Consider the following 15,035-nt stretch of genomic DNA (forward strand, 5'->3'; position numbering starts at 1 on the left):
TTTTTTTACAGTGGTCATTATTCTTACATATGTTGTACAACAACTTGACAACGTAGTTATCGTGATCAACCGATAATTATATTATATATATATATATATATATTATAACAACAGGAAATCTGAGACACCAGAGAACGGTTGGTATTTTTACTGAATAGATTATTTATAAGCATTGGGAAAAGTGGAAGGAACGCATTGAGGAGTTTAAAGCTCTTTAGTAAAAGCTGCAACAATTAGTCAATAAGTTGATGGCCAGAAAAATGAACATGAACCTTTATAATCCATTCAGTAAAAATACCAACCGTTCACTGGTGTCTCAGATTTCCTTCTGTTATAATATATATAATATAATTATCGGTTGATCACGATAACTACGTTGTCAACTTGTCGTACAACATATGGACATGACCCTCGATATTGTCTGTTGTATTTACATTTGTTACCATAAGAATGTCACCAACATTAATGCTTAATAAAATACAGCTTTTATCTATTCCAGCTGAGGGTTCATTGACACGTCTTAGTTGTGTGTGTGTGTGTGTGTGTGTACATGCTGGGTACTGAACATAGCTTCGTTGGTGTCGTTTGTGCAGTAGCTAGCGCCATCATCATTGAAAAATAATGGACCTTCTAATTTCAGTGAAGTCAGTAACTCTCCTACATAGTGTAAAGATTGGTGCAATAGCTTAATTTTAAGTTGCAGTGGATACAAACGGCTGAGAAAGTGGAAGTTTCTTTGTTCAGCCCGTCGCGTCGGGCAGCCGCATTATTTAGCCGACAGTCCGCACTCTTCAATCCAGGTAGCTCATCTTCTAGAGAGGTGAAGGAAGCTTTCACGGGGCAATAAAACAGCTGCCAGAAGCCTGTTGTGTCTCAGTTGACACACACACACACACAAATGCATGTATTCAGTAAGACGTGTCTCTTGTAGGCCTGCTCTCTGGATGCAGGGCAGGCTCTTAAATACATTGAGAAGATGTTAAGTTCCAGGCTGCAGATGGGAGGATAAGTACAGTTCTTTTTTAATTTGTTGAAAAAGCTTTAATTCTGAGCAGATCTGTGAACTTGTAACGTGCAGCCTTTTTTTCTTCTTCAAAGAATGAAGGGAATCAGAGAATTTGTGTCAGACATAAATTTACAAATTTCGGGTAGCACGTGGATGTTGCTGTATAGTTTTTCCTCCTGAATGTACGTACATGTGTGAATTTCATATCTCGACCCCACCCCCCGCCCCCATAATAAAATTTCAAATGAATCAAGTATTTGGTTGCTTTTAAGATTCAATGCATAATGGCAATTATTGCTTTTTTAAATGTGTTTTGAAAGGGTTATCATGACAATTAACCCCTAGTTACTTTGGCTTACTAAGTCATGTCGGTTATTGGTCAAATCTTTCCATTATTGGTCGTCTGACAGATAGCCACATCCAGCCCACTGCTTACCAAGCTGTCGCTCATAGCCCCAGATTAGCAGCCTGGCCTTTGATGTTTATGTTAATGTGACCATTTTTTTTTTATGGCGCTCTGGTCTCGTGTCTATGTGCTTGCGCCTGTGGCCACGGGCCAATACGGGGCTTGTTTTCATTTATGTGGCTCGGTGAGCACCAGAGATGGGGAAATGGGCAGCCACTACCCACCCTACTGTTCACCTAGCAGGGTTTCCTTTGTCTGGCATGTGTGTAAGATCACCAACCCCTGGTTGAGTATTATTCAGCTACATTAGCTGGCGTCAAGTGTTAAAACATTGCCTTCCACCAGCGTGGCAAAGCAGTGGCAGACGGTACTCTGGATCTGGCTAACTGAGGTGGAACTGATTGAGATGATGAGAGCGGCGGGTGGCAGTGGATGCCATCCAAACAGCCCTGCCTTGCAACCGTCCTCAGCTCTACCCCTTTCCTCCCACTGCCCCAAGATGCTCGTATCCTCTGGAAATGGACTGTTTCAGTGTCTGACTGCAAGAGCGAAATAAAACTGTTTCCGGCCTATCAGATAGAGAATATTTGTTCTTGTCATTTTCTGTGAATAGCTGTGGTCTTTATAAATGCTGTGCAGCAAATCACTGCAGCCACCGCTTTACAAGTGCTGCTAATTTTGTACATCTTGTAGTAATCAAAGCTCCTCTTATAAAGCACCGTATTAAAGGTTTTACCATTTAAGTGTGTGGAAAACACCATGCTCCCTCGGTTAATTCATGTATCCATCATGGTCTCCTTTTTTCATGAGAATAAGAATTCGTAACGATCAGTTTTAAAAGTAAAAATAAATATTAAAAACTTGCTCAAAACTCAGGAACGGCTTTTCACTGAAAGGAGAAGAGCTTGTCCACCTTTTTTTAAAGGTGTGCCCACCTGAAGTGACCTTGAGCCAGAGTTTATCAGCAGGTTGCAGGTGACTGGCACGCAAGACACGGGAAATTAACTTTGGTCTTGAGGAGGAGTTGTATCATTTATTCACCAACAAATAGGCTGCACACACACTGCACTGATATGTTCACAGATATAACAATACCGCTCACGCCACACCCTCTCTCTCGACCGTACACTTGCTAAAGTTGCGACAGACTTGTGCCTGAAACCCTGACAGAGTAACGTTGCACCTGGTAGACACACGGCTAACAACATGGCTAACAGACTTGTGCCTGAAACCCTGACAGAGTAACGTTACACCGGGCAGACACACGGCTAACAACACAGCTAACAACCTCGCAGCTAAACTAATTGATGTGGTGGAAGACATACTGGGGGAAAGTCTGTGATGGCATGCTTTATGATTTTGGAAAACAACATACCAATCGGCGCTACATCAGACGATTGTTATTGTTTTTCTCAACACGAGTGTTTTCCAAAAAGCACAATGTTTAGGTGTAAGTGAGGTTAGATTTGGATGATGGGTGAGCAGATTTAACTTGGTTTTGATGTAATCTCACCACTTCTTGTAGCTGTGTTGATTTAAAATATACCAAATACGTTTCTAGAGATACAACAATTATTGTATTTTTTTCTCTAAGAACCGTCGGTGTTCTGTGAGACTATTGTGGACTTGTGTGTTGGACCCTCTAGAGCGGGGGTCTTCAACAACATATCAGCAAAGTCCAGTTGGAGAGAATTTCCTCATGCAAAGGTCCAGAACGTCACAATAATGTCAAATCTGCGCTCTGTGATTTTGTGCCATATGTATTGAAGTAGTGAACAGTTGTATTAACATCTGTATATAGTCAACAACTTTAAATGAAGAGGGTTCAATTGAATAACATCTAAACCACATTTATTTTTTACAGATTTCCAATTGAACTGGATTAATTACAAATAATATAAAGGCTTGATTTAAAATGGACATTTTTTTTTAGCACTTATTACTTTCTCGTCATCATAAAAAAGAGAAATGTGTGTGCAGGGACTTTTATCTTTGGTTATTAAACCACTTGTATCAGCTAATTTCTGCTCTCTGTTCACATCATTGTTGGGCAGTTAATTCATGCGTCAGGATTCTGATCATAATGGGCTCTTCCTCTGTGCCTTTTATTTCAGATTTGTCTCGTAGCGGTGGTTCACATCGCTGCATTTAATGTCGCTGAACGTATGCGACATACTGCTCAACTGGTTGTGAATAATAAACGTGCATTCTTGGTTCAAGGGGGGTATGCTGTCCACATTTCTCTTTTTGGAGCGCTAAGTGAAATAACTTCTCGGGCTCAGCAGTTTTTCCCATCTATCAGGTATGAATATGGCACTTGAGTCGAGGGCGCGGCTTAACGGAATACACGCATGTGATTGGCCGAGTAGGATCACAACGCGTGTAGCTGGTCGTTGTGTTTCCTGGACGAGAGCCGTAAAGGCTAGAAAAGCTGCGCCGGTTAAATGGAAGCGGTCCATGAAAATTACATAATTCTCAATTATCTATCGTTTTTTGATCTAGGGTCCAGAGAAAACAGGGTCTGGACCCGGACAGGGTTAGGGTCTGGGTCCGTAGGCCATAGGGATCAAACTTATTTCAGCATCATGGTTGCCCTCAAAGGGCCGGTTGTATCTAACACTTCCTAACATGTTGTTAAATAACTGTCTTTGCATTTGATTATTGTTTATTCAAGTGAAAAATGATTGTACATGCATTTAAATGAAAAAATATATGTAATAAAATGTCTCTTATTCTAACATAAATCCATTTAATTTAGAAACCCACACTACTCGATCGAAGATCAAACTTTCAAAGAAAATAACAAAGACAACGATCAAACGCACGTTATTGCATTACCTTTTGCACAAAGCTTTTTTGTCACCGTTGAGAAGAACACAACTCTGGTACAACAGATAATTATGAGCTGCTAAGAACACGTGACAGATGTGGTTTGGGGCACAACTGCTCGCATACCTTAGGCGAGCACTGCTTGGAAGCTCGGGCGATTTCGTCAGCCAGAATGAAGCTAGCTTTCACAGAATGAAGCTAGCTTTCACAGCATTTTGTATCTCTTGAGAATATAGTCTGCCTTTTTTATTCTTTGACATTTTTATGTTTTTCTTGAAGGCTAAATTTAATGTACTTCGTGTTTTGGTGTCAAAACGTCGACGTGAATTGTATTCCTTCATCACCGACGCTGCCTCACAACACAAGACTTATCTTACTCCTTGAAGCACAAACATGTATTCGCTTTCTTTCTTTACATGGCCTTCCCTCTGCATCAGCCTCTCTCTTCTTGGACGTTTTGGGATTATTTGTGGATCTTTTTTAATTTAATCACTTGTCTGATATAGAAACGCTGCTTTCTCGTGGTAGGATGTCGTTTATTCGCGGCTCACAAAATCGACATGCATTGTGGGCGATGTAGTCTATGGTCACTGTACGCTGTGAAGCAGCATATACTTTAATTTTAAGACCTTCATATGCCTTTCAAACTGTCGCAGGACACATAGAATGACGTGGCAGGCCTTGAGTTTGACACCTATGCTCTAGGGCAGGAGTATTCAACTAATTTTCAACAAGGTCCAGTTCGAGAAAAGTTCCTCATGCAAAGGTCCGGAACATCATGTCTAACTTGAGCTATGGTTGACGTCCATATGGGTTAAAGTTGCCTAGTAGTTCTTTCAACATCTGTATGAAGTCAACAACTGACTGTCAAATCTAATACGGAAAGAAAGAAATATCTCAACAATATTATCACTTTTCGAAGTTAACCGGCTAAATTATAAATACTCTAATATTGAATAAATATTCTTCTCTCATTTCAATTACAATAATCGCAGGTTTTGAAAAATGTTTATCTTAAAATAAAGTACTTAATTTTACGAGTACACATTTTAATTGACTTTGCCCTGTTGCTTTTAAATTCAGTTGTTTTTTTGTCTCGTAGCAAAGCTTCACATTGTCGCTTTTAATGATCGTCACGTTCTCTGAACATATGAGAAATAAGCGCTCTGTGAACATTTAATAATGATTCTCAATTATTGATTGGCAATAGGTCCAGGGTCCAGATACGGGCCGAGGTCCACCTGTTAGTGACCCCTGCTCTAGGGCAGTGGTTCTCAAATGGGGGGGGTATGTGAAAAAAACAAAAATTGTTATTTCATTAATAATCAGTAAAACATAAGTATAAGTTCATAAACTTAATTTTATATTAAGTAGGCTATTTAAAGTAATTATCCTAAAAACCACACGTCCCTCCCATATCAGGATGGTTTGACCCAACCTGGCACACGCCACCTGTCATCACCTGCCAATCACTGCCGCCTTGAAAACTTAAATAATGAAGTCGCGGTTGAAGCGTAGCGGCGATGCTGCTGAAAACACGGAAAGACGTAGACTAAGGCAAAAACCAGAACCGGCAACATTTCGTCAGTTTTCAGACAACAGTTTTTAATTGTATTTACGTCCACGAGTTGCAACCCACCCAAGGCGTTGTGTTTTTTCAGTGTTAGCAGAGGTTAGCTAACAGTAGCATGAAGCCAGCACATCTTGAGCGGCATCTCAAGACAAAACATGCTAATCATGCTGGTATTTTTAAGAGGAAACTTTCTGAATTCAGGTCATCTCAAGACACACGCACAGATCTCCCCATGCCACCTTGTTCCAGGACACAGACTGGCCTGCAAAGCTGTGCTATCTGGCAGAGATATATTCAGCAAACTGAATGCGTCTCTGCAGGGCAAGGACAGCATTTTTAAAGCTGTATGACAAGATGGAGCTGTGGAGAAGGTCCTCTGCACAGGGGGAGTTCACCTGCTTTCCTCACGTGGAGGATTTTCTCTCTAGTGAGGATGTGGACAGTCAAGTCGGTCATAGTGGGACATTCATTCAGAGCTGGATTGGGTGAGAAACCCATTTATTCTTACCGAAGCAAGCTACCGGCCACTTATCAGGCAAAAGTCCTGGACGTGTCTTCTGACCGTGGCCTCCAGATGAAGTTAAGAGTCTAGAAATATGAAGAACTTTGTGCTCTTGTAAACCATTTTGTGTTCAAGTTTTGCATCTCAGCCGTCTTTGACTTTCTGAGCCAAACTAAAGCCGGTCACTGTGCACCGCTGTGGAGGATATGCGCATGAAGAGGGCCAAGCCAGCCCACCCGTTGGGTGTCAACATATTTTCAGTTCATTATGAAATGCGGTGGCACAAAGTAGACTTGCGCGCCTCCACAGTCTAGGTCATTAATGAGAAACACTCACTATAATTGACGACGAGGCTCCAGATTAACTTTTTCTGTCAGGCTCTACTTATTGGTTGTTGCTAGCGCTGCTTAGCATGTTCGCATGCTAACATTCGCTAGTTGGCACTAAACATGAACTCCAGCTGATTGTAATTGTAATAGTTTTGCAGGTATTAAGTCATAAAGGAAAGTATTTGACAAACTTGCAATTAATTTTGATTTCTAAACTAAATTTCATGACAAGCCAACCTCTTGATTCAGGCCTAGATTTTCATAATTTAATGGACAAGGCCACTTGGTCTTTGGTGGTAATTGTTTGAGGACACAACGGCCACATGTCAGGGCAGCAAGGCCATCAAATGAGGATTGAATAAAGTAAAACAAATGATTTTTCTGCGATTAATCTCATTATGCGCAAAAAAATCAAGAATGAATTAAAATCAGGCGTTTTACACGCTTTTATTTTTAAAGTAATGTTATCAGAACAATATAACAGGCACTCTGGGAGCAACAGCAAGTTAACATACGGAATATAAATCTGTTTTAAAAAAAAAATTCTAAACTGGCCTAGCATAAAAAATTTAAAAACAGCTGGAATTTACTGTGCAGGAGACTTTTTAGTCTGTAAAAATAAACACTTTCAGTGATGCAGGTTGAGCAGTTACACTGACCCCCGCCGCCATTTTTGTAGTCCGCTCCGTTTCATACAAATCGCTTATCCTCCTTTTAAAAACTGTATACCCTGCAGCCACAGTGGCCTTGACCCATATATATATATATATATATATATATATATATATATATATATATATATATATATATATATATATAAATATAAATAAAATAATGGTGTAATACTGTGACACTGAATATTTAGTTACTGTCCTGTGAAAATCTTATACTGTTACAACCCTCTGACTTAATGTTACTCAATAGAAATCTAGGAATCCAAAAAGGACACTGGGGTCAAAAAAATATGTATTTACTGGAAAAAGGCAGCGAAGAAACCGTCGATATCCGCTGTGTGAGTGGGGGATCAAGGCCACTGTGGCTGCAGGGTATACCGTTTTTTAAAAGGACATCAAGGCCAGACGGGAGGGCAAAAAACGTCCGTGGCTGCCGGTGAAATTCCTGCCCTTCTCTGAACTATAAATGTCAACATCATGGTGGCCCTAGAGTAAAAAATCAGGCGATCGCCAAAGGATTCATCCACAGGGGGCCATGAATTATGAAAAATATCTTTGGAATCTATACATTTCTTCACTTTAAAAAAAAAAAAAAGTAAGGTTTGACCGACATTGCCATCCATAGAGCTGGAAGATGCTATTATTCTCAAAGTAAAGACACTGCTGCACAGCCTGTTATTATCTCTGAGACCGAAGAGTCTAATTGAAGATTTTCGTGTCGCTGTTGAAAAGCTTTGGGTGAATTACAACCGGCAGCAGCCATGTCCTCTTCAGGTGAGAATAGTGTGACTCAAGTGTTGGGATTCTGTGGTTAGTGGACGCCTCAGTTGTCTTGGCATGTGATTGCTTGCTGCTGGATATGCTCATCACACTCTTGTTGTATAAGAAGCAAGTTCAAATTGTACACTCAGCCTTTGCTCGAGGCTTTTTTTTCACTCCACTGTATCCTCTCCACGTGGCTTCAAACTTGTTACTGACTAGTTCTCGGGCAAGGCACAGGTGCCAGCTGTGCACCATTCATGTCTCTTGCGCTACTCTGAGACTTGTTGCAATAACCTTGTGCGGTTAAATGTCGGGCACTCCATTTAAAGCAGGTGGCTGTAATAGTTAAGCTCTCCTTAATTGCCACTATAAGTTATCGATGAATAACCCTGTGGCCCCAGACGCTGAGCTAGGCGTGTGTGAGGGTGTGGCACTCGCACCCTCACGTGAAGGACCTTGGCATAGAGGTGTGATTTGACCGGCAACCCTCATTAATTTTCTATTGTGTTCTTGTTTACCTTTTTCGTCACAGCCACAAGAGTGTTCACAGTTACAGCACACTTTTTGCGCAAAGGCACATTATGTTACGTTTCCAAAAATGTGCATTGGAAAGTAACCGTGTTATTCCATACATGATTTTTAGTTTTGAATGTTACAAAATACTTGGGGAACTACACTCGTGCTCTTTACTGTATTATATTGTTGCATGCCGAACGAGCCTGCAGGCTCACTTAAGGTAGTATGACTCTTAAGGTGGACCATCAGAGTTTAAGCTTGTGTTGAAAGCCAACACACCTGCAAATGTAACCTGGGAAGCTTTGTGCTCTGTCGTGGTGTGTGAGTGGTTTACCGTATATTACTTCTTACAAAATAATATCTTTATGATATCATGTTTTGTGCTGCATTATACAATTACATAGCCTACAGTTCATGAAATTAAATGAAATTTTTTGGAGATTTCAATCGTCGTTCAGCGGTCCCCAACCTTTTTTTGCATCAGAGACCGGTTTCGTGTAAGACAATATTTTCATGGACCGACCTTCACGATGTGGGCGATTTTAAATATGACGTAATAAATATGACGTAATAAATATGACGTAATAAATATGACGTAATAAAATATGATGTAATAAAATATAACGTAATAAAATGATACGACCGGCATTAAAGTCTTGATGAGTGGATGATGGGAGACAATGACACCCGGCGTGTTTTCTTTATGTCAAGTCTACTCTGTAACTTAGCTTGTTGGAAATGGAAACGGGGCTTTCAGTGCTTTTTTTTGCGACCTCAGGATATTCTGCCTTTTTGATATTTATCCAGAACACCGGCAGAGTTGTTGTCTGAAACGTACTTGTAAGGGCAGTCACTAGACTGTGAGTTTCATTTTTGGGGTAATGTATCACGTGACCTTTTTGACATGTGTCAAGAGGCTCAGACGCACAGACTGATATCCGGTCATTTCTCAAAATAAAACATCTTTCCGACCTTGATAATCAATCGAAACTTTCTGTGCGGCCCGGTACCAAGGGACCCACGGACCGGTGGTCTAGATTAATCAACATTTTGGTAAAGTAGTTGATAAATCAATAGAACATTTTTGGCAGCCCTAGTTTTGCTTTTGGAAATGTTAGAGTGCTTTCACACCCAACATGTTCCTCCAATGAAGATGTTATAATTGTAAGTGCAGTAAACTGTAACGATGTGTTTGAAAGTCCTGATCACAATGTTGGGTTCAGTGGTTGATGACTGTTCGACGAACAAAAGGTATTGACGAACGGTGTTCGACGAACAAAAGGTATTGACGAACGGTGTTCGACGAACAAAAGGTATTGACGAACAGTGTTCGACGAACAAAAGGTATTGACGAACAGTGTTCGACGAACAAACGGTATTGACGAACAAAAGGTATTGACGAACGGTGTTCGACGAACAAAAGGTATTGACGAACGGTGTTCGACGAACAAAAGGTATTGACGAACAGTGTTCGACGAACAAAAGGTATTGACGAACGGTGTTCGACGAACAAAAGGTATTGACGAACGGTGTTCGACGAACAAAAGGTATTGACGAACGGTGTTCGACGAACAAAAGGTATTGACGAACGGTGTTCGACGAACAAAAGGTATTGACGAACGGTGTTCGACGAACAAACGGTATTGACGAACAAAAGGTATTGACGAACAGTGTTCGACGAACAAAAGGTATTGACGAACAGTGTTCGACGAACAAACGGTATTGACGAACAAAAGGTATTGACGAACAGTGTTCGACGAACAAACGGTATTGACGAACAAAAGGTATTGACGAACAGTGTTCGACGAACAAAAGGTATTGACGAACGGTGTTCGACGAACAAAAGATATTGACGAACAGTGTTCGACGAACAAAAGGTATTGACGAACAGTGTTTGTCAATACCTTTTATGACAGTTGGACTTAACCTTAAAGCCACGGGTAACATGGGATTATTTTGATTGTTGATCACTCTGATTATAATAATATATCTTCTAATTATCTCAAATAACATACATTAGTTCCTCTGCAGTTCTTGGTTTACAGCTTGTTCTGTTGTATTAAAGGGGATGAGTCGGTGATGGAGGCTAATTCTTATTTCTGTCTCTCTTTTGTAGATCTTGTGTCTCTCTTTGATCTGGAAAACGACCTTCCGGATGAGCTCATCCCCAATGGAGACTTGGGAATGGGAATGCCCTCTAATGGCGGTCCAAGTGGAGGGGGTCCTGGTCTCAACTCAATCGTCCCTGATGCAGCTGCCAAACACAAGCAGCTGTCTGAGCTTCTGCGACCAGGAAGCTCCTCCATCTTGGGAGGTGTTCTCAACTCTGCCAGTCCCCAACAGGGAGGCATGGTGGGAAGCCAGCTAGGTGCTGTGCTTGGTAAAAATCCACTTGGGCAGGGTTCTCCCAATCACCAGTCTCCCCAGGCCCAGAAAGGAGGTAATGCTGCTGGACAAGGCAATGGGGGCATGAGCTTCAACCAGGCCATGTTGAACAGTGGACAGGGCCATGGGGTCATGGGCCAGACAGGACAAGTGATGAATGGGGCTCTGGGACCAGCAGGCCGGGGCAGACCTGGCATGCAGTACCAAAGCCAAGGAATGCAGGGGGCACATGTGGGTGCTGGACCTGGTGTTGGAGGCAGTGTGCTGGCAGAGACACTCACCCAAGGAGGGCCGCAGTTGGGTGCACACAACTCGTTGAATGCTCAGCAAGCCGGAAACATGAATAAGGTGAGGTTACAAATTCAGCCTAATTGGTCCCACAAGTTGTTTGCTAAGCAAAGTACAAGACGGACACGGGGCATGGAAGATTATACAAATCTGTTCAGCGCATAAATATCCAACCACACATAAATATCTAACCACTCATGTCTCAGTCATGGGATATTTTAATGTTCACATGTCCAGTTTTGCTCATCATAACCCTTTCTTGTCACAAATATAGAAATGTAATTTTCACGTGTGAGCTTGCTCAGTGTTACAGTGTAAACTGTAAAATTGAAATGTTATCCTTTTACTCTGTCATCAATGGTGGCTAATAGGGCTGTCAACGAATATTTTAAATTCTAATATATATTCTAACATGGATGCCTAAAACGGATATTAATATTATGATATTTCCTGGAAATGACAATACAGCCAACAGCAAGAAGAACGTTTTCAGGCGTTCTCCCTCGAGCCATCTGGCCTCTTATTTAGGTTTTTGTAATGAAATGAGAAGGATATCGATAGCTCCTCATTTCAACTTTACCTCATCTACTACGGCGCTGTCAACAGGGAGCACCAGGAATACATCACAACAGGGCATCTGACCAAAGCTTAGTTTAAATATACAAGTAGTTTTTTTTTTTGTAATTTCTGGCCAATTTTGATAGCCCTAGCGTTTATTTGCGTTAAAAAAAACGCACAAATAAAATAAATCAGAAATAAATAATTGCTTTTAAATTCTATTTAATTACACATTATAAGCTACTCGTAGCTAGTGGTGCAACGGATCAAAAAAACTCACGGTTCGGATCGTATTATATCACGGATCAAAGTCACGAATCAGATTTCTGTATAACCTTTTAGATTCTAAATGTTATACTTTCACTTTATTATTGTCATCTACAGTGTTTAAAAAAACACACACAATTCAAATGAGAAGGAAATAAAAGATCAAACAAATCTTATCATTAGTAGGTCTAAGGATGTATTACAAAATGCTTGGAGCGTAGTGTAAATGGGTCATAATTCAACCCGAGTATCTATTTATGTTGCTGTGAAAACATCCGGATTTCTCACAAACACTATTTTTACGAGATTACATGTGAACACATCACGATGCATTATAATTTACCGTCGCCCAATCACGCATCATTATTTATCTGAGCAAACCTCCGTTCGTTGGCCGTTATCGGCGTTAACAGCCGTTGCTATATACTGTATACAGGAGGCCGTCAATTGGTTGTTTAGAATGTAACATTATCAGAGGAAAAGCATCAATGCCAATGTCCTGATTGCATATTTTACTGAATATTGTGTACCAGTAAAACGTTATTGCACACCGTAATGGTTAATGGTAAACTGTGGAATTAATCCAAGGTTTGCATGCGTGCGGAACCGCGAGGAGGATCCGTACGGTGGTCCGCTACTTTGAGCTAACGGGTAGTGTTAAAGTTAAACGGGTCATAATTTCCCTCTAGATATTTTATATTGCCCTGGAAACGACTGTATCCATACAAGTTTCTCGGCCCAAAATTTAAATTTTAAGAGATTACCATGTGAACAAATCAGGATAATTTGGTGTGGCGGTAGAATGAGGCCCCTCCGACCGACGGGAAAGACTAGAACGTCTTATTTCCTTTGCCTAAATACCTCACTATTGGTTCTTCTACCCGGGGTCTTCTGTAGGAAGCAGTCACCCAGTTTATGGGGTTTAATCTGTGGTCAAGTGCATCAGTCTAACTCGGCCCACCAGATGTGTTGTTGACCTCATTCCTTTGCCATACAAATGATGCACGATACAAATTCAACAAAAACTGCAGTTGAGTGACAGTCGCACTACACAGTTGAGCTTTGTTATTATGGTTTGTGAATGAAAAATACTTAACATGATGGGTTTATGGTTGTTTTTCTATGTAAATATTATTATTATTATTATGAAGACTTACTATGAAGTGCTCAATTTCTGAAAATGTTTCCCTGTGACTAAGCTTCTCGGGGCGTTGTGGTTAAACCAGCACCCCGCTTCTCACGAAGGTTATTTCAACAGACATTGCCACATGAAACAAGCCCCTCCTTTCCCATACAGACATATACAGGCCCTGCCTACACATACCATAATGTCGTGGTTCTGTATATGGTACTCAAAACAAATTGCTTGATGTGTGCCTGTGTAATGGTGAGTTATGTTACATTTCACACAATACTGAACTAAAGGCCTTTTACATTACATTAAGATGCCAAGATTGTGTTTTGATATAAAATGTCAGAATCTGGCACGCGTCATATTTACCTTGCAAAGCTGCCTTCAGAGAAACACGGGGCCAACATGTGGGCGGGTGACGCGTTCCCTTTTCTTTTTTTTTTAGAGCAGGAGAAATGTACGTGGCTGTAAGTGACAAATATAATATCAAACTTTTTCCGAGTTAACTGTTAAGGTGGAGGTTTATTCTCATTTGGGTTTTTGCCAAGATTATTAAAGAGGAAATGGTTGAATATTTCTTAATATTCATTAATTATTATCTTTTGTCAGTCAACGGTCAAAAAACGGTTTATTCTTAACATCCATAGAAAAGAGAAAATTGGACTGATTTGAACAATCAAAAGAGATATTTGCAGGTACGGCAGTTATATTGGCGAGCCCAGGCGATGTTGTTTTGCAGGTCACAGATTCTTGTTATTAGTTTCATAATTATTTTCTTGTTCCATATCTTGCTTCTGCTTATTGGCCAATATAAGTACTAGACGTGTGCACGGGAGAGAACAGTGTCAGCTCTATAGCCTCAGGAACTATATGGGTTTCACAGTTCGGTGATGGTTGCCGTTTGTTTAAGAGCCTTTTTGGATGGAAAGAATTCATTCACATTTTTTAAATAAAAGGATTTATTGTTCATTAATGTATAATATTTATTTTGGTTTCTGAAAATGTGTTTTTTTGGTGCTATAAAACGCATTCAAAATGTATTTCAAACGATTGTAAATCGTCACTGTGGGTGTTTCTGGGCCTTTTGGTTGGTTAACTTACTGTAGCATCAACTAAATCCCCAAACTTTTTTTTTTATAATATAATTTGATGATTGCAGTGTGTTTTGAATTCAGTTAATCGTTAAGCCGTCATTCTTGCAGACGTCCTCGGTGCTCCACTTGATCTTGGCATCCAATGCAATGTCTTTTTTTTTTCTTTCTTGCACCAATGAGTTTTGCAAATAGGATATTAGTCTCTTTCAAAAGTCCCGGGCCAGCTTAAAGTTACCAAAAGGCCTCCACACACATTTACTTTTTAAAGTGCATACACTTAGAAACTTATAGCCTAAGTTAAAAGTTTCATTGAGTAATCACTTACTTATGAATAGTAACCAGAGTCCTTTCTGGTTTCAGATGTTTTTAGTTTTGATGCTCATTGTTTTCTCTTTGTTTTCTTTTCCCTCATTTAAGTCTTTGTGTGCTAGTATTCACACACACACACCCCTCAAACTCCTTTTTTCTTCTCTCTCTCTTTACCTGGCATATGACGTCTCACTCGAGGCCTTTGGCCTTTTGATAATGGAGCAGTAAATCATCTTTTTAGAAGAGCTGGTTTACGTGTTTGTTTTTTGTTGGTGTGGGGGAGGAAGGTGAGAGAGGCAGGAACAGAAAAGGACGGCGCTAATAAAGAAGGTGAAAAAAACTAGAGGCCTACAGCGCTGTCGTCTTCCCTCGTGACAGTCCTGTAGCAAGAGTGGACCATCTAGT

General features: G+C 40.5%; 1 protein-coding gene across 1 annotated transcript in view; it reads left to right on the forward strand.

The window, feature by feature from the left end:
- crebbpb (CREB binding protein b) overlaps positions 1–15,035 on the forward strand; it is a 35,963-nt gene that overhangs the window by 2,103 nt on the left and 18,825 nt on the right. The window contains exon 2 of the mRNA XM_034539638.1: positions 10,714–11,330. Within this exon, the coding sequence (XP_034395529.1) occupies positions 10,714–11,330 (617 nt within the window). The remainder of the gene's footprint in view (positions 1–10,713; positions 11,331–15,035) is intronic.

This window comes from Cyclopterus lumpus, chromosome 8 (genome assembly GCF_009769545.1).
Source record: "Cyclopterus lumpus isolate fCycLum1 chromosome 8, fCycLum1.pri, whole genome shotgun sequence".
NCBI lineage: Eukaryota > Metazoa > Chordata > Actinopteri > Perciformes > Cyclopteridae > Cyclopterus > Cyclopterus lumpus.